General features: G+C 45.3%; 1 protein-coding gene across 1 annotated transcript; it reads right to left on the reverse strand.

Annotated features, from left to right (window-relative positions):
- Positions 1–9,866: 9,866 nt before the first annotated feature.
- TMEM205 (transmembrane protein 205) lies at positions 9,867–22,746 on the reverse strand. The gene is made up of 4 exons (XM_083420773.1): positions 22,639–22,746; positions 14,807–14,928; positions 13,407–13,570; positions 9,867–10,556 (listed from the first exon to the last, which is right to left on the reverse strand). Exons 2-4 carry the CDS (start codon positions 14,904–14,906, stop codon positions 10,254–10,256), a joined length of 567 nt encoding a protein of 188 aa, XP_083276899.1. The 5' UTR covers positions 14,907–14,928; positions 22,639–22,746; the 3' UTR covers positions 9,867–10,253.
- Between the last annotated feature and the right edge of the window lie 26 nt (positions 22,747–22,772).

Below are 22,772 nucleotides of genomic sequence, written 5' to 3' on the forward strand. Positions count from 1 at the left end.
CAAGATGAAAAGAATCCTTTCCGTGAGTCTCTTCGTCTAGCGGTTTTTTCGTCTTGCGAAGCAAGCCCATTAGCGGATTAGTGCTATTAGCGGTTTAGCGGCTATTAAAGGCTTAAGGGATTAGCGGATTAGCTGCTAAAAGGCTATTAGCAGCTTAGTGCCTTAGAAAAAGGGGGTGGGGAGCGGAAAAAAACAACCCCAGGAATCACAAGACATTTTCGTCTTGCGAAGCAAGCCCATAGAGAAATTCGTCCTGCGAAGCATCTCCAAAACGGAAAAGCCTTTTGTCTAGCGGGTTTTCCGTCTTGCGAGGCATTCGTCTTGCGGGGCACCACTGTAATCTTTTTTTAAAAAATAATAATTTTTGTTTTGTTATTCGCTTTGGGCCTTTGCGAAGAAATGATAAATGAAAAAGATGCAGCATGTTCAAGCAACCATTGGTCAGGGAGGGGGATATTGTGACATTCATTCCTTGCATCAGAAATTGCAGCCAGTTCGGTGCTCAGGAGATTTGCACAATCATATCCGATGGAAGATTTATGCTACCAGTGAATGTATTAATTTTTGGTGCAGTGTTCCAGGAATAAGATGTGATGCACAGACTTCACCTTGCAACATCATCACTGTAGGGAAAGTGTGTGGCCTCTGTGCAGCAAATGGAACACAAAGTGTGCACTGGGCTCTGATCATGACAAAAGATGGTAACCATTCAATCTTATGCATCACTGGGAAGATCTGAGTTCAAATCTTTGCTGGCTCAAGAAGCTTCCTGGCTATAGCTTATCGCTGGTCTTGAGTTATCTGAGGGACCTCTTCACACGTGACATATTTCCTGCCACAGAAGCCGGAAAGAAAGCATCTACAACATGTGACAGTTATACTGTACAGCTGCTGCAGGCTTTGGCTTCCCAGCTTGAGCAATTTCAGCAAAACAGTCACTCAAAAGCCAGCTCTATCATAAGAGGTTGCACACAGAAGACTGGGTAATGCAGGTCTGTCACTGCATTAATAGAGAAATGACTGGTAGAAATGACTTGAAAAGGCATTTCTGGCCTCTTATGGTGTATTCATTTACAGTTTAATATAGATTTGTCCCTATATTAGATCTATTTGGGGATGATAATATATACCGTATTTTTCGCTCCATAAGGCACACTTTTTTCCTCCTAAAAAGTAAGGGGAAATGGCTGTGCGTCTTACGGAGTGAATGCCTACAGATGGCGGGGGGATCCCGCTGCAGTCGCAAGCAGAGGATCCATGGTTCCCCTTCCTTCCCTCCTCCGTGGCTCACTTTGAAGCAGCAAAGTGGGAGAGGAGAAGAGCCGCTTAGGGGGGTTGGACTCGATGGCCCTTGTGGTCTCTTCCAACTCTATGATTCTCTGATTCTCTGATACACAGGTGTAAGTGGCTCCTGTCCAGTTTGGCTGCTTTAAAGCGAGTGTGCTTTTTCTTTCCCTCCCCTTAAACTCCTCTCCTGGATTGTTAGTCGCCTCCTTCTCCACACACCCCACACATGCTCCTTGTCCCTTCAGTGTTTTTCCTTCCCTCCCCACTTAAAACGTGGTTACAAAGCACGGATCCACATGGATCCTCAGGATTTTTGCATTGGGTCACCGCAAATTCACCATCTGACCACATAGCATGTCTATGGCTACAGCCTGCACCAAAAAATCATGCATCCACTGTTGCCTGGGGTGCAAAAACGTGGTTACAAAGCATGGATCCTCAGGATTTTTGCATTGGGCTACCCCAAACTCACCGTCAAATCACATGTCTGTGGCCACAGCATGGACCACAAAAATCATACATCCACTGTTTCGTTCAGAATATATTTTCCTTGTTTTCCTCCTCTAAAAACTAGGTGCATCTTATAGTCAGGTACGTCTTATGGAGCGAAAAATATGGTACATTTCAACCAGCTTACAATGTTGATAGGGTTTTCTACTGCATTGTCCACTGTGTTATCACACAACTCAGTCAGTTTGTGTGTGCCAGACTCCAATACATTCTTGGATCCAGTAAGTGTCAGAATTTAATCAAGGCTCGGGGTGCTTAACTGGGTACCAGCCACTTAATCCCTGGACGCAGCAAACTGAAAATTTTCAGTGCAGACTGAAAGTTCTCAAATTTGCATAGGGGGGAAAAATCAACTCTGAAGTTTGCTGGGAAACCCGCATCACTGCATACATCCCAATATTTTTCATATTTAGAAACTTGACCTACAAATGATGGGCAAATGTTTTATTGAAAACTTTATTAGTATGAATTCACTTTTGATAGTGTGCAAACAATCATCTGCTTTGTATAGTGATAAAACACAGCAAACAATGCATAAGAGGAATGGGTCAAATGAATCTCTTTGCTCCATAGCAAAAAATGATTTCCTAATTCGGGGGGGTGGGGACAGGGACCACCAACAATCACAGAATAGTGCCAAGGCAAGCACACTCATTGGTACTGCACACTTTCACACAAAAGAAAGAGGAACACTTTTCCATGTTGTAAATTACCGTATTTTTTGCTCTATAAGACTCACTTTTTCCCTCCTGAAAAGCAAGGTGAAATGTGTGTGCGTCTTATGGAGCGAATGCAGGCTGCGCAGCTATCACAGAAGCCAGAACAGCAAGAGGGGGCTGCTGCTTTCACTGCGCAGCGGTCCCTCTTGCTGTTCTGGCTTCTGAGATTCAGAATATTTTTTTTCTTGTTTTCCTTCTCGAAAACCAAGGTGCGTCTTGTGGTCTGGTGCGTCTTATAGAGCGAAAAATACGGTACTTGTTTGCTTGTTATCTACTGTTTTTCCTCATTGGGAGCTAATGGTTAGGAAATGGATCTCTCCTTCAAAGCCTCTCATGGGACTCCTCCAGGCAACATATTTCATCAGCTTTCATCCTGATTTGCTTGTACAAAGCTTACGTGGTGTCTAGACTATGTCTGGCCTTTACTGAGCCCCCGTTCTGATTTGTTTAAAGGGTGGTTTTATGACAATGAGCATTCCTTCTAATTTGCTTACGGGGTGTTTACTGTAAATGCCTTCCCATAAGTCATTAGTTCTCTCCCCACCCCTGTTTTCATCCCATGTACCTCTTAGCTTGGGGGGTGTACACCTCCAATTCCTTATTCTTTTGGCTACTATTTGTGTGAGCAAACAGCCCTAACAGTGTGTCTCACCCAAGAAAAGCACCAAGTCAGGTGTAATTCATTGGCATCTCGTAAAGGGAGCTCTCCTAGAGGTATGGATGTAAGATTCGGCATGGCCCCAAGTGTGTTACGGGGTTCACACCCCCAGTTCCCTATTTGCTGTTGTCATCCAAGATCACCATGCGTTTATGAGCAACGCACAAATACAACAGGTTTTTTTATTAATAATTTTATTGTTTATTTAACATAATTGTTACAAAATATAAGCAAAATATTACAAATACATACATATATATATATATATATTTCTAATAAGCGCATATATACAAAAAAGGGGGAGAGAAGAAAAAAGAAAGAGGGAAAAAGAAGAAAAGTTGGAAGAATTTCTTTATTCTACAAATATCTCAATATGATAATAGTAATAAAATTTCATTGATTGACTTCCATTGCTTACACTACACTTCCTATATACATTTTAAGCAAGATTGTATCTGTTATACCATATTTTTCCCAATCTCACACAAATATTCTAATCAATACGTTTTCTAAATCTCTCATAAATCTATTGTAAACATAACCAGTACTTGCATTTAATCCTTGCCTACATAGATAATCATTTAAGCATTTCCATTGTTTCTGGATTATATTTTTTGGGTTTTATCTTATCAAATCAGTCAACTTTGCTAATTCCAAGTATTCGCATAATTTATTCAACCATTCTTCTTTGGTTGGAATATAATTTCCTTTCCAATTATACAGTTTTGATTTGAGAAAAGTGTTGTGGATCTCGGTGGACTTGCCCCTGTTCATGGAGATATGATATGGGATAGGCCAAAGGTTATTCTGGGGCTGAGGGAGATAAATCTCTTTTTTTGAAGTTTTCTAATTGAGTTGTGTATCATGCAAAGAAGAAACATGGAACTAGTCACCAGCTGTTTTCAGAGAAACAGGAAATTGTGCCCAGCAGTTGTGATGAATGTGCTGCTATGTATGTGATCGTTGCCACTGCGTTCCATCCATCTCAGATCATCCCCAGGGAAGCAACCGGGAATTTAGCTTTTGCAGCTTCCTCTTACGCAGCGCTAAAGTGCTGCAATCTTTCTTCTTCAGAACTGTCTGCTGTTCAAGGGAACTTACTGGTGGCTGGAGCATAGCTATAGCTACGGGGAGTGGGGTGGGGGAGTTGGCAGGTTTTTTAGCCCTGGTCAAAGCCTGCAAAGAGCCCCATCGAGGCTCCTGGCATGTGTGTGTGTGTGTGTGTGTGTGTGTGTGTGTGTGTGTTTGTACACAAATGCACATGAGGGGGCCAAACTGGGTCTGTGACCCTGGTGAAATAAAGCCCAGTTTCTGTTTCTTTTTTCTTTATTAAATTTTTTATTAACAATTTCAACATAACAAATTATCAAAACAAATCATCTTCATTATTTCCCCCCTTTTCCCCCTCCTCCCTCCCTTCCCCCAAGACTCCCCTCAGCTCTCTCTGATTTCTCATGTTATTCTCTGCATACTGTAAAATTGTACATATCCTTTTATTATCTGTCTACTATATTAACCCTCAATAAATTTGTGTATGTTTATTCAAAACCTGCCAAGGAGTCCAGTTCATTTCGCTGTCCTTTTAAATAATTTGTAAAAAGTTCCCCTTCTTCTTTAAAGTCACAGTTGTCCTTATCTCACAGTTTGTATGTCAGTTTCTCCAGTTCTGCATAGTTCATCCATTTCTCTTGCCGCTGTTCTTTTGTCATGGTTTCCTCATTCTTCCATCCTTGTGCCATCAAGACTCTTCCCTCTCTTCCTCCTCTTCCAGCCCAGGAACGAAACTGGGCAAGAAATGAAGCCCAGTTTCGCCCCTGGGCTGGAAGAGGAGAAAGAGAGGGAAGATGGATTGTTGGTGTGCCTTGCAATGGCAGGCTCTCCCATGCAAACTTGCCTCTGCAGCAAGTACCGTATTTTTTGCTCTATAAGACTCACTTTTCCCCTCCTAAAAAGTAAGGGGAAATGTGTGTGTGCGTCTTCTGGAGCGAATGCAAGCTGCGCAGCTATCCCAGAAGCCAGAACAGCAAGAGGGATTGCTGCTTTCACTGCGCAGCGATCCCTCTTGCTGTTCTGGCTTCTGAGATTCAGAATATTTTTTTTCTTGTTTTCCTCCTCCAAAAACTAGGTGCATCTTGTGGTCTGGTGTGTCGTATAGAGCGAAAAATACGGTACTTGAAAGCTTGTCTCACACAGGCTGAGGTGGGCGCAGGCTTGTGGGAAAAGGCTGTATTCCCAACTTGTAGCAGGCCTCCCAGAGTTTGCCACCAGTGTCCCTATAAACTAAGAAAGATGGGAACTTCCCCGAGAGTCAAAGGCCTTTCGTTAAAGCTGTCAGGTTTTGCAGACAGGAAGGAAAGACTTTTGCCAGAGCTGATGCGCTAGTGGGATCTGGTGAGCTGCATGGCCCCGGTCAGACAGCGGATGCAGGAAGCATTTTGGGGCAATTGCTTCTGTCAGGAGACAAGGATGACAATCATGGAAGCAGGCAGAGCTGCTAGCCCAGCTGGTGGCAGAAAAGACGTGCTTCCTTTTCTGACATCGCTTTGCAGCCGCAGCCCAAATCCAAGCGACAGCCGGGTCTGCAAACGGAGAATCGAGATCGAAGTGACTTCCAGGTTCCTTCTTTCCAGCTGCAATCCAGCGCGTTTTGAACAGGTGTCAGAAAAGGGGTGCCAAATTATACCAGCAACCGGAGTGAAAGAGTCAGGGGTGCGCTCCTGGTTCTTCTCGTTTCAATACGTCCCCAGTGCTGGATTTCTGTATAAGCTAAACAAACTATAGCTTAAGGCCCCACTCGCTTAAAGGACCCCTGACCATTAGGTCCAGTCGTGACCAACTCTGGGGTTGCGGCGCTCATCTTGCTTTATTGGCCGAGGGAGCCGGCATTTGTCCGTAGACAGCTTCCGGGTCATGTGGCCAGCATGACTAAGCCGCTTCTGGCGAACCAGAGCAGCGCACGGAAATGCCGTTTACCTTCCCGCCGGAGCGGTACCTATTTATCTACTTGCACTTTGATGTGGTTTCGAACTGCTAGGTTGGCAGGAGCAGGGACCGAACAATGGGAGCTCACCCCGTCGCGGGGATTCGAACAGCCGACCTTCTGAACAGCAAGTCCTAGGCTCTGTGGTTTAACCCACAGTGCCACACGTGTCCCTCCCCACTCGCTTGGGAGACCCCAAAAAATTTAAAGGGGAAAAACCTGGATGTGCATTTCCAAAATATAAGATAAAAAACAACTAAAATAAAACTACATACAGTAACAGTGTTTTGGGTTGTGTAGGCTCCTATGATGGAAGTAATGGGCCCCATCTGCTTGCCTGCTCCCTAAAATATCACTGGTTTGCTCATTTCTATGTATAGGGTGCCTACATTCTGCATGAACTGGTATATACTTCTTCTTAATTGTATTTCACTATTAATATCCTTCTTAATTGTATTTCAGTTCAACAATTACTTTGATAAAATACATATTTTGTTAGGTGCAAATGGCTTTAGATACCTATTAGGTTCATAAATTACCATATAGCATATATTCAACACATAAAAACAGCAACAATTTGTTGTTGACAAAGGACAGCTGGACATATAAAGGGCCCCATTACATTCAGTAGTTTAGGGGCCCATCAAACCTAAATCCAGCCCTGTACATCCCTGCGGGTTTACCTGGCCTGTGCCTGATGTCAGGTGATGGGCAGGTAGGATGGTCTCTGTGAATTGAGGCCCAGCAGGCCAGAAGTTCCCAACAGCTGTTTTATGACAAAAAAGGGAAGGAATGCTGCACTTCCAACGGAGAGAGGTTGCTGAGGAAGGAGGCACTCTGGCAACGAAAGACGGCAAGTGTGAACAAGGCTAACAATGGCTACACGTCAAAATGGCTACACCCTACCTTAACTGTCAGAGGCTGCACGCTTCTGAATGCTCATGTCTGGGTATCCCAGGTGGGCACAGTGCTGTTGCACTAGATCCAGCTTATAGGCTTTCCCATAGGCATCTGACTGGCCATTAAGGAGGCTGGATGAGATGAGCCACTGGTCTGATCTAGCGGGGTCAGCCTACGTTCTTAAGTACATGTGACACCTCCCACAATCTGTTGATTGAGTCAAAAGTGGCAGGTAGCTCTGGAAAGAGGACAAAGTCCCTGCCAGAGAGGAATGGCGAGCTAAGCTGATGGACTGCGCCGAAATGGCAAAGCTGACTGAAAAGCTCAGGAACGAAGAGGACAAAAACTTTTTTTAAAAATGGGAAAAATTCATAATTTACCTAGACCACTGCAAGCAGATGAAAATAGTAGTAGGAATTTAATCCCACTTGTAATGTAACAAATACCATGGATAATATGGATTGATATAAAATATAGATTATGGAATAATATGCAGTTTATAATGTTGATAATAAGACCCACAAAGGGGGTGGGGGGAAGTTGTGAGATTCAGAATCTCTATATATGGATATGTATTAGGATTCTTACAATTTTACATTTGTAAAACCAGTAAAAATGATTTCAAAAAAATAGAGGGGCAGGTAGGATAGCTCAATGAAGGCATCATAAAGCTTGCATTTATTTTGCTTAATGTATTCGCTAATATAGCTAGCTCTAAACCCTGTTTGTTCCTCATATAGGATGTTATTTTCATGGAGCCAAAATCTGTCAGTTTGATAAGCGGGTGTCTAACTCAAGAGTTTGGAAGGAACACCCAGTAAACGATAATTGGGGGCAGGGTATACACTTTCTTATGAATTGTGACAATGATATTCGATATCCAGCCTGCTGGCATTTGGGCTGTGTTATATGGGTAATAGCCTAGCCAGGATGGGATGCCAGCCATCTGTGTGTGCCTTAAAGAGCTCTCTGGTGGCATCATATTTTCACCTGGCGCATTATTTAGTTTCAGGCTTTCTATGAGATTTGATTTCTGTAGGGGACACGGCTTGCCATTCTGGTAGTTTTGACCAATCAATGGTCATCTCTGCAGGATTTGATTTCTTTCCGCAGGGCCTGTAAGACAAGAGTTGTTCCACCTGGCCTTTGGCTTGGAATCAACTTGATCCACTTCACCTCTTTCCTTCTGTGATGGAACTCCTATTTGGGGACTTCCCTGGCTTTTTTCTGGCCCATGTAGGACCAATCTGGATAGTTGGCCTTGGTGAAGATTTGACGTTTTCATCCCCAGGAAGTTTTTGATTCGAGTCTCTACTGAAATGAGGCTGCACCTTAATGTTGTATTTTAATCTTGTTTTTAAGTTGTATTTTAATCAATTGTTTTTATATCTGGTGCTAGCCACCCTGAGCCTGGTCTAGGCTGTGGAGGGCGGGGTATAAATAAATTTTATTATTATTATTATTATTATTATTATTATTATTATTATTATTATTATTATTAATCTTGGTAGCTGCTGATTGCCCTACCTGCAACACGCAATACCTGGTGTGTTGGTTTTCGGTGCTCACCATCAACTGCCCCTAATTTAGGTGGGCGCAAATTTTGGAAGTCTGACATTTTATCAGAAGCAGGGTCGAATCTTTTTTTTGGTTTTTAAAGGACTCTGTGACTGGAACAAGCATGGGCTGGCATTTAAGCGGCCTCTATTTAGAGGACTTTCAGTAATTTTTTATTGTTAAAAATGGCTACTAGCACCAATTAAGTGTTGGAAGTGTAATGAGAAAGAAGGCACGTTTTATCATATGTGGTGGAATTGTAAAATAATCAAAAACTATTGGGAAATGATAAGAATGTTTAAGACAACATTTGTTAAAAGACCAGAAGCTTTTTTGTTAGGCATTATAGGTCAAGGCTTGCCAAAAGTGTGGAAAAAAACTATTTATGTATGCTGCAACAGTGGCTAGGATGTTACTAGCCCAAAGTTGGAAAGACGACAAGACACCAATGAAAGAAGAATGGCAAGAAAAACTGATGGAATACAATGAAATGGCGAAGCTAACTGGAAAATTAAGAGAGAAGGACAATAGAGATTTCAAAAAGGACTGTGAACCATTTATGTTGTACTTACAAAAACATTGTAAAGAAGTGGACTCACCAGCAGAGTTTCAGTAAGCACTTGCAATTAAGGAAACAGGATGTAATAATAGGGAAAATAACAAAATGTAAGGTGTAATTTGAAAAAATATGGTACAAAAATGATAAGAATATAACAATATTTAACTAAAAGATTACAAAATTAAGGTAGAATAGGGCAGGCAGGAGAAGGAAATATTTAAAGAACCAGAAGTTGAGGGAAGTCACGGGAGGGAGGGGAGATTGGGATTTATATACAGTGGTGCCTCGCAAGACGAAAATAATCCGTTCCGCGAGTCTCTTCGTCTAGCGGTTTTTTCGTCTTGCGAAGCAAGCCCATTAGTGGATTAGCTCTATTAGCGGCTATTAAAGGTTTAAGGGATTAGCGGATTAGCTGCTAAAAGGCTATTAGCAGCTTAGTGCCTTAGAAAAAGGGGGTGGGGAGCGAAAAGAAATCGCAGGAACTCGCAAGACATTTTCGTCTTGCAAAGCAAGCCCATAGGAAATTCGTTTTGCGAAGCACCTCCAAAATGGAAAACCCTTTCGTCTAGCGGGTTTTCCGTCTTGCGAGGCATTCGTCTTGCGGGGCACCACTGTATGTATTTTGTGATAATGATATTTGTGTAGGATATAAAACTTAATAAAAACTATTTTAAAAAAATGGCTGCTAGGCAATCCGAGATGCAGAAATAGAAATGGCTTTTATTTATGCAAAAGTGTCCAAAACAAGATCATAGAATCTTAAAGAGTTGGAAGGGGCCCAGAGGTCTGGGTACTGAGGAATATGACCAAACAGGCTTTATTCTAGATTGCAACACAGATTATCCAATTCTGTCCTTTAGGGAGGGGGGGAAATCTGGCTGTTTCGGGAGTGGATAGTTTCCCCCACAACCATTCACTCCAATGAATTGATTTCTGGCCCCTGTCAAACTCCTTCTCTCCAAGTGGTCAATCATAGCTCAGAATACAGGCTGTCATCTTTGCTTTGAGAGAAAGTTCGGTTTTGTCTTAGAAAACAATCCTATAGCGACAGGAGGAGTGGATGGGTAGAGCGCCCCCTGCAGTCTAAAGGCTGTCCAGCTGCAGTGCTAGGCATGCCAAATTCACCCCGGTGCAGAAGACGCCGGCCAGGTTGCAGAGAGAGGACAGGCCATGGAACTTGAAGAACTTTTGGCGCAGGCCCCGGTATTTGGCATCCTTCTCCTTCAGAAGCTGGTAAGCCTCCCGCCGAGCCGACAGCCCCACCTCATCCCCGAGGCCATGCTCCCTTTCAATTTCTTGCATCTTGAACATGGTCTTGGTCGTGACTTGGGAGAGCCAGGAAGCATTGGAAGCCGCCAGAACGAGGCCAATAAAAAAGGACACAATCTGCAGAGGAGACACAAAGTATACCGTGACCTTTTCTGGAATTCTGGGGTAAAACCAGGGTGGATAAAAATCAATTATTATTTAAAAATAAATAAATCAAGAAGTTTTTTTTTATTTAATTCATTTTTTTATTTAATTTAATTTTTTTTATTTAATTCAATTTTTTTTATTTAATTCAAATTTTTTTATTTAATTCAATTTTTTAATTTAAATCAGATTTTTAAAATTTAATTCAGTTTTTTTTTATTTAAATCAGATTTCTTAAAAATTTAAATTGGATTTTCAAATAAAATGCTTTTGGTCACGTCACAGGAAACAACGTGGAAGGTCAAGTCCACCACGATAAGGAACAGATGGAAAAACCCTATCTTCAATGGATAAGAACTACTGGAACAAAAGACATTTGGTGGAAACTAAAGACGCTATGTGGACAAACGCCGGCTCCTTTGGCCTGAAAGCAAGATGAGCGCCGCAACCCCATAGTCGCCTTTGACTGGACTTAACTGTCCAGGGGTCCTTTACCTTTTACCTATGGCTCCTATCTGGTAGATCAAATAGTTCCACCTCCTGTCCTCTAAAAGGACAGGCTGTACTTCAGTGCTTTACCAACTGAACGGGTTTTTCCAGAGCTGGACTGCTCACATTTCTTCCTGATGCGCTCAGGTTTAAGAAACAGGGAGGTAGCTGTTCATGAAACCTGCTGTGTCTTGAGTAGAATCATAGAGTTGGAAGAGACCACAAGGGCCATCGAGTCCAACCTCCTGCCAAGCAGGAAACACCATCAGAGCACTCCTGACATATGGTTGTCAAGCCTCTGCTTAAAGACCTCCAAAGAAGGAGACTCCACCACACTCCTTGGCAGCAAATTCCACTGTCGAACAGCTTTTACTGTCAGGAAGTTCTTCCTAATGTTTAGGTGGAATCTTCTTTCTTGTAGTTTGGATCCATTGCTCCGTGTCCGCTTCTCTGGAGCAGCAGAAAACAACCTTTCTCCCTCCTCTATGTGACATCCTTTTATATATTTGAACATGGCTATCATATCACCCCTTAACCTCCTCTTCTCCAGGCTAAACATGCCCAGCTCCCTTAGCCGTTCCTCATAAGGCATCGTTTCCAGGCCTTTGACCATTTTGGTGGCCCTCCTCTGGACACAGCACACAAGGTGAAAACTGCTCCTCTTCCTCCTCACACCAGCCTCCCAGATACATTGACTGCTTTCCTTGCTGGAATGTTATATCTTGTTCCCCACCTTCCTCATATAGAATCATAGAGTTGGAAGAGACCACAAAGGACAAAGGCCATCGAGTCCAACCCCCTGCCAAGCACAAGACACAATGGTCTTTTTGGTAAATGATGTCCCAAGATTTAATTACAGTGGTACCTTGGGTTAAGAACTTAATTCGTTCTGGAAGTCCGTTCTTAACCTGAAACTGTTCTTAACCTAAAGCACCACTTTAGCTAATGGGGCCTCCCGCTGCCGCCCCACCGCAGTATGATTTCTGTTCTCATCCTTGAAGCAAAGTTCTTAATGTGAGGTTATATTTCTGGGTTAGCGGAGTCTGTAACCTGAAGCGTATGTAACCTGAGGTACCACTGTACAAACAATTTTAAAGTGTTTGGGGGGTGGGCAGAGGTTTGTGTAGCAGCAGGGTTGAATAAGGAATAGATCTGGGGTTCCTTTATAAATATAAAACTTTTAAATGCATTGTGATTGCCTTAGGCGAGGGGTCGGCAACCTAAGGCCCACGGGCCACAAGCAGCCCTTGGGGGTCGTTTAACCGGCCCCCAAGCCGCCCCCGAACTGAGCCGCCTGCTTAGCGAGTCCCTGCACGCTGCGCTAAACCGGCGCAGCACAGCACGGGGACTCGTTTCCGCAGTGCCGAAAATCACGTCTGCGCAGACACCGGAAATCTCGGGCGCGATCTGGCCCACGGAGGGATCTCCGCTGGAGTGAACTGGGCCAGGCAAGGTAAACCTTGCTGAACCCCTGCCTTAGGCCTAAGCCTGCCTGCGCTGCGATGGAACTAGGGAGGCCGGAAGAACACGGATAAACCCTGCAAAGGATCACGTGACAGAAAGGCCTTGCAGGGTGAGGGAAATTCCATACACAATACGAAGGGCGGAAAGAGGAGGTCTTCTAAGAGACCCACATTGAACAGTGAAGCGGCCAGACTTATTCCACAGAGGAAGGCATTTTCGCAGCATCAACACTGGCTTGTAGGTTTGGGGGGCTCACGTCTTCAAACTGCAGGTGTCAGGTGTGGGTGCAGGAGCCAGGCCACTGTGACCAATAGGACTCTGCAGGACTGGGGCCTTCCTAAGTTTGTTCTGAAGAGGCAAGGCGCGGCTGCACAGGTGAGGCTGATTGGTAACTCACAGCACCTGGTGGCAAGAGCTGGGAAGGTATATAAGGTCAGCATTTTCCTTTGCCACAGCTGTGTTTGACTCCTTGCTTCTTGATCCTCGGACCTCTGCCTTCGTGACTCCTTGCTTCTTGATCCTCGGACCCCTGCCTTTGTGACTCCTTGCTTCTTGATCCTCGGACCCTTGACTTCGTTGACTCCTTCCTTCCTTACCCCCTGACCCTTGGCTTCTTGACCCCCCGACCTCCCTCGGACTCTTGGCTTTCTGACTCCTGGTTTCTGGACTCCCGTTCCTGCTCCCTCCCCGCCATCTTGCCCCTGGTCCCGACAACCCCAGCCAGGACTTCGATCGCCCATGAACCGGACCATGACAGCAGGTCCATAGTTGACTTGTGACATTCTCAAGAAGCTACATGAAGGAGCACTTCCTGCCCACAGGCCCTAAACGAAAAGCTGCAAGATTTGTAGATGATTGGTTGGTACCTACCTGGACCGTATCCCAGGCGCTGAGAAGCTCCCGCGGGTGGTACGAAGCAAAGATGGCCAGGTTGAGGAAGGTGCAGCCAAGCAGGGTGTAGAAATAGAAAGGAAACAGCTTGCTTTGCACCAGGCCAAAGGTATGGCGGCTCACACCCCGGAAGAGAACAAACCCTGTGCAGGCGACAGAAGGGAGTGGGTTACGGCAGGTGGACAAAGGGCTCGTCCACACTTCCAATTGTCCCGGGCCTGGAGAGCACAGGTCCGAGCGATTCTTCGCTTGTCCTGTGCTTTTCTAAGGCAGGTGTCCAAGTGATTCTGCCTTTGCCTCACTGCTTGCGCCCAGGAAAACCTGCTATTTAGTGCTACATCGGAACAAACAGCAGTCCATGGAAAACCCAGTGGCTGCCCCCCCCCCCCAATTCATTGCTAAACCAAAGGGCAAAGCCAGGGCCGGATTTAGGTTTGATGAGGCCCTAAGCTACTGAAGGTAATGGGACCCTTTATATGTCCATCTGTAAACAACAAATTGTTGCTGTTTTTCGTGTTGAATATATGCTATATGGTAATTTATGGACCTAATAGGTATCTAAAGCCATTTGCACCTAACAAAATATGTATTTTATCAAAGTAATTGTTGAACTGAAATGCAATTAAGAAGTATATTAACAGTGAAATAATTATTAAGCTCTAACTTAAAATGCTTTTCTATTCATAACAAACTTAGTAATGCAAACACGTTGGCATTTGGCAATAACAAAAGTTCCTTTAGAAACACAATTTACAAAGACTCATCATCTAGTCTCTAGAATCTTGCTATAACATTAAATAATAATAGGTGTAAATATACGATGCAAACTACTAATAATTCGGAATAGCAAAACGTAGGCACCCTATACTGTATAGAGAAATAAGCAAACCAGTGGTATTTTAGGGAGCAGGCTAGCAGGCAGGGCCCATGACTTACATCACAGGAGCCTATACAATACAAAACACTGTTGCTGTATGTAGGTTTTATTTTATTTGTTATTTTATATTTTGGAAATATACACCCAGTTTTTTTTCCTTTAAATTTTTTTGGGGGGCCCCAAGAGAGTGGGGCCCTAAGCTATAGCTTGTTTAGCTTATACGTAAATCTGGCACTGGGCAAAGCAGCAGGGCAAACAAAGGTGTGAATAAGCCCTGAGTTCTGGAAGTGAGAGGCAGTGGGCACAACAAGATCTGAAACGAATGTGTTACAGAGGCCTTCTCCAGCAGCTGCTTTGTAGTCCAAAGCATTTGGAGGGCACCAGGTTATGAAGGGCTGCATTGAAGAAAAGGATCCGAGAAGCACATACCATTTCCTCCCCGGGCAGGCTAAAAATTCAAGTAAGCTTTGTCCCACCCCCATCCCACCCCAGGGAAACGTACCTGCAATAAAGGTAACCCATATCTGCATCCCCCAGGCAGTGGAGAGCACAAAAAGCTGGATGATTTTGACATAGCTGCTCGGGTCCCCCTCTGTTGCCATCTCTGCGGTAAGAGACCTAAGACTGGGCAGACAGAAACGAAGATGATTGTGATAATCATAATAATAATTTATTTATACCCCACCCATCTGACTGGGTTTCTCCAGCCACTCTGGGCGGCTCCCAACAGAACACTAAAAACGCAATAAAACATCAAACATAAAAAACTTCCCTAAACAGGGCTGCCTTCAGATGCCTTCTAAAAGTCAGAGAGTTGTTTATTGCCTTGACATCTGATGGGAGGGCATTCCACAGGGCGGGTGCCACTACCAAGAAGGCCCTCTGCCTGGTTCCCTGTAACCTCACTTCTCGCAGTGAGGGAACCGCCAGAAGGCCCTTGGAGCTGGACTTCAGTGTCCGGGCTGAATGATGGGGGTGGAGACGCTCCTTCAGGAATGAGAACAGCAGTACAGTGGTGCCTCTGGTTAAGAAATTAATTCGTTCTTAACCTGAAACTGTTCTTAACCTGCTGCATGATTTCTGTTCTCATCGTGAGGTAAAGTTCTTAACCTGAGGTACTACTTCAGGGTTAGTGGAGTTTGTATCCTGAAGCGTCTGTAACCCGAGGTACCATTGTAAACGAATAGGACATACGGACCTCTCTCTCTCTCTCTCTCTGTGTGTGTGTGTTTTATGGTGATCACGGCAGTCTACCCTGGGAACTTGGCCGACCTTAGCCTCATCACAGAAGGATGGCAGTCAGCTCCAGAAATTAACAGGGTCAGAAATACTCAAAAGAACTCGGGACATGGAACCTCAAGATACATCTAGAAAGGGATTCTGGCAAGTCTCAATCAGCCTAACATAACGGTGTCGGACGCAGAATGCCTCTGAGTATCTGCTGCGATGAGCCACAGGGATGGAGAGGGCAGTTGGACCCACATACTGCTTATGCGCTCCCCATAAGCATTTGGTTGGTCCATGCGAGAACAGGATGCTGGGCTACAGGGAGCTCTTGGCTGGACCCAGCAGGCTCTTCTCGTGTTCTTAACTCCGTTGCCATGGATGGAAATGAAGGAAGCAGGGAACAGGTCAGTTCAACAGGGCAGCCTTATGCATTGTGACAGCTTTCGCAGATATTAGCACAATGCCCTTCATCTTTCACTTCAGCCCCAGCCCAAAGACAGCAGGAAACTCTTACTCAGGCGACTCCTTTGCTCTCTGGCAAGATGAGCCGTAATCAGTATAACGTTGTTGTGCTCTAAAAGTGCATTGCTCTTTGTGCTATGGCAAGCCAAGATAGGGGGATATGGTTAGTTGCAACACAGGAAATACCCCATGAATCAGAACGCAAGAGCTTAAAAATATATACACAATTCCTGATAAGAGAGGAAGATGAGCAGAGACTACTATGGATATATAACTGGATGTGCTGTACAGTGGTACCTTGGGTTAAGTACTTACCGTATTTTTCGCTCTATAACACACACCCGACCATAACACGCACATAGTTTTTAGAGGAGGAAAATCCGTAGGCATGCCACCTGTAGGCATTTCCTCCATAACACGCACAGACATTTCCCCTTACTTTCTAGGAGGAAAAAAGTGAGTGTTATGGTGCAAAAAATACGGTAATTCATTCTGGAGGTCCGTTCTTAACCTGAAACTGTTCTTAACCTGAAGCACCACTTTAGCTAATGGGGCCTCCTGTTGCTGCTGTGCCGCTGGAGCACAATTTCTGTTCTCATCCTGAAGCAAAGTTCTTAACCCGAGGTACTATTTCTGCGTTAGCGGAGTCTGTAACCTGAAGCGTCTGTAACCCGAGGTACCACTGTATATCAAGACTAGCCAAGGAATCAGCAACAGTACAGAAGTTCTTTCAATATTTTGGTTAATTATTGCAACTGTTTTTCTCCTCGTTTATTTTATTTTCAACATGTTGGCTCGAAGAACAGATGTTTCTGTTTTTGTATGTTTTACTGAGCTGTGAATCATGTATTGTAACGGCATTGGGAATGAAATCATCCGCTCACATCATGCTAACAGTATTAAAAATCATTAGCATTTGAAAAACAAACACTCAGAAGGCCTGGGTAAGTTTCTACTGCCTTCCCCACACTGTTCCAAACAGCAGCTGGCAGAAGGTGATAAGACGAGATGGGAGAGGCAGGCCCCACACAGGAGTCACGTGCAAAGCGATCTGGTCTTGTGTTTACTGAAAGCAGTTGTGCCACAGCGAACAAGTTTGAATTTCACCTCTGCCATGATCTCGCCAGGTGGTCTTAGGCAAGCTCCCCTCCCCACCCCCAGCCTCAGTCCCCTTCTACCACCCAGCATTCAAAATTTGCCAGGTGCATTTTGCACTTGGCTATTGCCCACTTGTGACCAAGTGAGGATGCCCGGGCGCCAAGATGGCGCCTGACGTCTCCACCATCCGGAAGTGCATGCCTGGGGATCCTTGGATCTTGACCGTTTTCACACACTAGCAACACATCCTGTAGAATTCCGTCTGTGATATTTCATCTGTACAATTGGAATGTCAGGAACCAAAAAGTTGTTATTGAAATGACGACCTTTGGCCCGTAAATGTCAACTAGGCATTGTGTTCTGGCAACAGTAACCCTGGTTTTAAAGAGCCATTATATCTGAATTTCTTTTTTTGTACATAATTTTTATTACCGTATTTTTCGCTCTATAAGACGCACCAGACCACAAGACGCACCTAGTTTTTGGAGGAGGAAAACAAGAAAAAAAATATTCTGAATCTCAGAAGCCAGAACCGCAAGAGGGATCGCTATGCAGTGAAAGCAGCAATCCCTCTTGCTGTTCTGGCTTCTGTGATAGCTGCACAGCCTGCATTCGCTCCATAAGACGCACACACATTTCCCCTTACTTTTTTGGAGGGAAAAAGTGAGTCTTATAGAGCAAAAAATACGGTAAATTTTCTGTTTTACAATTTAAAGTACTCATTTTTACATCCTTAAGATATCTACGACTTCTCTTCTTCTCTTTCCATGGTTCATTTTAAATACCACAAATCCCTCCATATTTACAAAAACTATAACATTCACTATTCCATTATTGCATCCATCAAAACTTATTTGCACTGTTGAATTTATCTTAATGCTGCCAGCGTTTTCAGCTGTACACAACTATTTCCCATATATTCAGTAAATGTTTTCCAATCTTCTCTAAACGTATGTTCTTCTTGTTCTCTTATTCTATGTGTTAAGTCTGCAAGTTGTGCATATTCTGTCAACTTAAGTTGCCCCTCTTCTTTGGTTGGGACCTCACTCGTTTTCAATTTTTGGGCTAACAAAACACAGGCCGCAGTAGTGGCATACATAAATGACCTTTTTTGACACCTGGGAATTTCAGTCTGAATTACCCCCAACAAAAAGGACTCTGGGGTTTTTGGGGGGAGAAAGTACTTTTAAACTTTTTTTTCAATTCATTATGGGTCATTTCCCAATACTCTTTTACCCTTTTATAAGTCCACCACATATGAAAGAATGTTCCCTTATTATATCTTAATTTCTAACACTGACCCCATCCATGGAATGGGGATCATAAGACTAACTTACTTGACAATATGGGAGATGTGAAGTACTTTGAATACTCAAAAGCAGAGCAGACTCAAGGCATTTTGCAGACCTTGACCATGCTATGCTCCTGAACTGGTTGGGAGTCGGAAGGCATTGTTTTATGGTCGTTCCACTCATACCTGCATGGCTGGCCTCAGAAAACAAGATGCCACAAACAAGGTGTTTTGTCTCTAGTGCCACCATATGAAGTCACTGGGAGCAGCCATCAGGAGGTTTGGGGAATAGTGTCACCCGTGTGTGCTGATGACACCCAGCTCTAGTGGTAGCCTCACATTTAGACTACTGTAATGTGTGTTTCGTGGGGCTTCCCTTGTGGCTGTTCTGGAGAGTCTGCAGCTGGCACAGAATGCCGCAACCTAGCTGGTAAGCAGAGCCCATTATCGATCACCTATTACACCAACATTACAGGATCTGTCACAGTGGCTGGCTCTTAACCACCAATCCAGTCTTAAGATCCTGGACGTGGGTAGTGCTGTGGGTTAAACCACAGAGCCTAGGACTTGCCAATCAGAAAGTCAGCAGTTCAAATCTCCACAATGGGGTGAGCTCCCGTTGTTTGGTCCCTGCTCCTGCCAACCTAGCAGTTTGAAAGCATGTCAAAATGCAAGTAGCTAAATAGGTATCACTCCGGCAGGAAGGTAAACAGTGTTTCCATGCTCTGCTCTGGTTCGCCAGAAGCGGCTTAGTCATGCTGGCCACATGACCCGGAAGCTGTACGCCGGCTCCCTCGGCCAATAAAGCGAGATGAGCGCCGCAACCCCAGAGTCGGCCATGACTGGACCTAATGGTCAGGGGTCCCTTTACCTTTACCCTCATATAAAGCCTTCTTACCCAAAACAGGCAGTACCCTCCTCCCCTCCATCGTAAGGGCATGTAGTTGAACAAGTGGTTCTACCACAGCTGGATGATTGGGGTAAAACAGTGTTCAAAACTCCCATTCTAGGCTCATTTTGCGATAGGGAATTTCACGAGAGTGAGCAATTTTTGAGCTCTGGGTGCAGTACTGCGCCTAAGAGTAAAACTGCAGAGGGGAAGGAAAGGACATTTTTCTGCCTCCCCACTTCCAGCTACTCTCTGAAGACCAGAGAAGAGAGCCTCTTAAGAATATTGGGGGGATGGGCAGGGGAAGGACTAGACCATGTGAAAAATGAAGTTAATATTTTAGCTGCAGTTTGTTCATTTCCAGCTTTGTGTTCTTGTTATAAAAAAGCACGCCTTGACATTCCGTTGCTGCAGCCATAACCTAAGTTTAAGGTACCATTTAGCTCCTAGCTTTCATGTCTCAGTTTCTAACCCTGGGGTAACATGGAGGCAGGCCTTTTCTGTGGTGGCCCCAATGCTGTGGAATAGTCTCCCTGCTGAAATGCGAGAGGCCCCATCAGTTCTGTCTGAAAGAAGACGTAGCGCTTCGGACAAGCATTACCCTGATCTCATGCACGAACCTCCTGTCTTAATTGTTTTAACCACTTGTTTTAAATTGTTCTAATTGTTACGTCGTATGATAATGGCCTACCCTACTTTTTAATGAAGGGTGCTTATTTTAACAAATTAGTTTTATTGTGCATTTTAATGGTGTGCTGCTCTATTTTTTTGTAACTGCTTTTATAGTAAACCTCTTAGGAGGCATTTGGGCAAGTAAGCCTTATATAGATCCATTATCAAGACAGTGTTCCACCCGTCCCATTCAATATACTGGTGCATCCTGGAGGGACACACAAGGGAGGGAAGCAGTCCAGCTTAATGGCCATGCCATGTGGCACACGCTGCTCTGCCCAACTCTCCACCCTTGCTCCCCTGCCCCCCAAGGCAGCCACCTAACTCAACCTCATGGGAGCCTGGCTCTGCCAAAAGCACAACACAAATGCAAGCCTGACGGAGTTTCACGTGACTCACTCCCAACAGCCCACACTGCCTCCAAAAGCCTTTGCTCTTTTCTCCTAAGGGAGGTCTGGATGGTGCCCAAAATTCGGTTCTGTAGAATCCCAGGATTCCGCAATTGCTTTCCCATTTCAAAACAAAACAAAAACACCATTGGATGTCAGCCAGAGCTGTTCCATTCCCAGCTCAAAAACCGTACGTTTACTCCAAAGTCACATTTGTTGTGTTGAAGGAAACCGAGCAGTGTGCCTTTTGAAAGCACATTTCCCTTCTCAAACAACGCAGACACAACCTTAGTTGTTAATTCCCAGCAATCCTTAATAAACTACAGTGGTACCTCGGGTTACATACGCTTCAGGTTACATACGCTTCAGGTTACAGACTCCGCTAACCCAGAAATAGTACCTCGGGTTAAGAACTTTGCTTCAGGATGAGAACAGCAATCGTGCTCCAGCGGCGCGGCGGCAGCAGGAGGCCCCATTAGCTAAAGTGGTGCTTCAGGTTAAGAACAGTTTCAGGTTAAGAACAGACCTCCAGAACAAATTAAGTTTTTAACCCGAGGTACCACTGTACAGTTCACAGAATCCTCTGAGGGGAAGCATGTGCTTTGAAGTGTGTACACCATGGGTAGGCAAACTAAGGCCCAGGGGCCAGATCCGGCCTAATTGCCCTCTGAATCCAGCCCACGGACGGTCTGAGAATCAGTGTGCTTTTACATGAGTAGAATGTGTCCTTTTATTTAAAATGCATCTCTGCGTTATTTGTGGGGCACAGAAATTCATTCATTCTCCCCCCCCCCCCCATATAATCTGGCCCTCCATAAGGTCTGAGGGGCAGTGGACCCGCCCCCTGCTGAAAAAGTTTGCAGACCCCTGGTTTACACAAACCTTGCTGTCTGGCAGGGGGTGAAGAGGCCGACAGCCCCAGAGTTATAGAAGTCTGCTGGAATGGAGCCCAGGGATCCTGGCTGGCCCTCCCCACCCAAGGGTGCTATGTTTCCTGTGCAGGGCGCATGGCGGTGAGTGGAGGGGAAGGGATGGGGATAAAGTCCAAACGCAAAGGGCAGACACTTTCCTGCATGCCAGGAGCACAAAGGAAGGTGGTGGGCTGGCAGGTGGGAACATAGGAGCCAACTCCTAGGGGGGCTGGTGTGTCTTCGCCCCTCCAAAAAAAGTTAATGGACACTGCCATTCAAATGGTATGTGTGTGCTATGTCATGTGATCAATTCTGCGATGATTACCTACTGTCCCCCAATATTAACACCCCCTTGTGGGAGGTTGCCAACTCATTCTATAGCAGTAAATGAAATGGGGTTAAGACCCGCTTTTGCGGTATTTTAATCTTGTTTTTAAGTTGTATTCATTCAACCTGGTTTTTATTATTGCTTGTTAGCTGCCCTGAGCCTGGCCTTGGCTGGGGAGGGCGGGGTATAAATAAAATTTATTATTATTATTACAGTGGTACCTCGGGTTAAGTACTTAATTCGTTCCGGAGGTCCATTCTTAACCTGAAACTGTTCTTAACCTGAAGCACCACTTTAGCTAATGGGGCCTCCTGCTGCTGCTGCGCCGCCAGAGGACGATTTCTGTTCTCATCCTGAAGCAAAGTTCTTAACCTGAGGCACTATTTCTGGGTTAGCGGAGTCTGTAACCTGAAGCGTCTGTAACCTGAAGCGTCTGTAACCCGAGGTACCACTGTAATGCCACCACGAACAGGAGGCGCCAGTAGCCGTCTGGTCGTTACGAAACCCAGCTCGTGTCAGCGGAGGCAAGATCCTGCTATTTCAGCGAGGCTTGCTCCAGAGAAAGCGCAAACAACACAACACAACACAACACCAGGACAGCAGCTCAAGCCTCTGATGGTATTTGCAAGAAAGACGCGTGTCGAGCGTTGGAAGGAAGGGCGCCGGGCTGCTGGCCCGCGGGAGTAAGAAAAGCAAGGGGGGGGGCTGCTGGAAAACCCCTCCCACCCCCGCACCCCTACAAGAGGTGGGGGCAGGGATGCCAACTTGAATTAAATGAAATATTGGGGCGGCGCAGTTAAACCCCGCCCCGCATAATCGATCTCAAGACGAGGTGCATCTCTGGATGGAGGGGAGAGAGGGAAAGGGGGCTTCCATGCTCCTGCAGCCCCCGTCCCAACAGTAGCATTTGCATCGGAAGGAGGCGGGAGGGAAATCGGGGGTGGGGTCGTTGGAACTCCCCGCCACCCCCTAAAAAAAAGGGGGGCTAGGAAAAGGGGGGCTTCGATGCTCCTGCACCCCCGCCCCGTCCCCTTACACGCCGGACCCCGAGATCGCGCCTCCCCTACCTGATGCGCTTCTTCCGCCCTGGCGGCCGAGCTCCTCCGCAGCACGGTAACCAAGACTCCGCCCCACGGAGGCGGGTCGCAATTGGGGGTGTGTGGCTGTGCTCAACAGCAGCGTCATGAAGGGAGGCGAGGCC

This window comes from Podarcis tiliguerta, assembly GCF_965153285.1.
Source record: "Podarcis tiliguerta genome assembly, chromosome: 17".
Taxonomy (NCBI): Eukaryota; Metazoa; Chordata; class Lepidosauria; order Squamata; family Lacertidae; genus Podarcis; species Podarcis tiliguerta.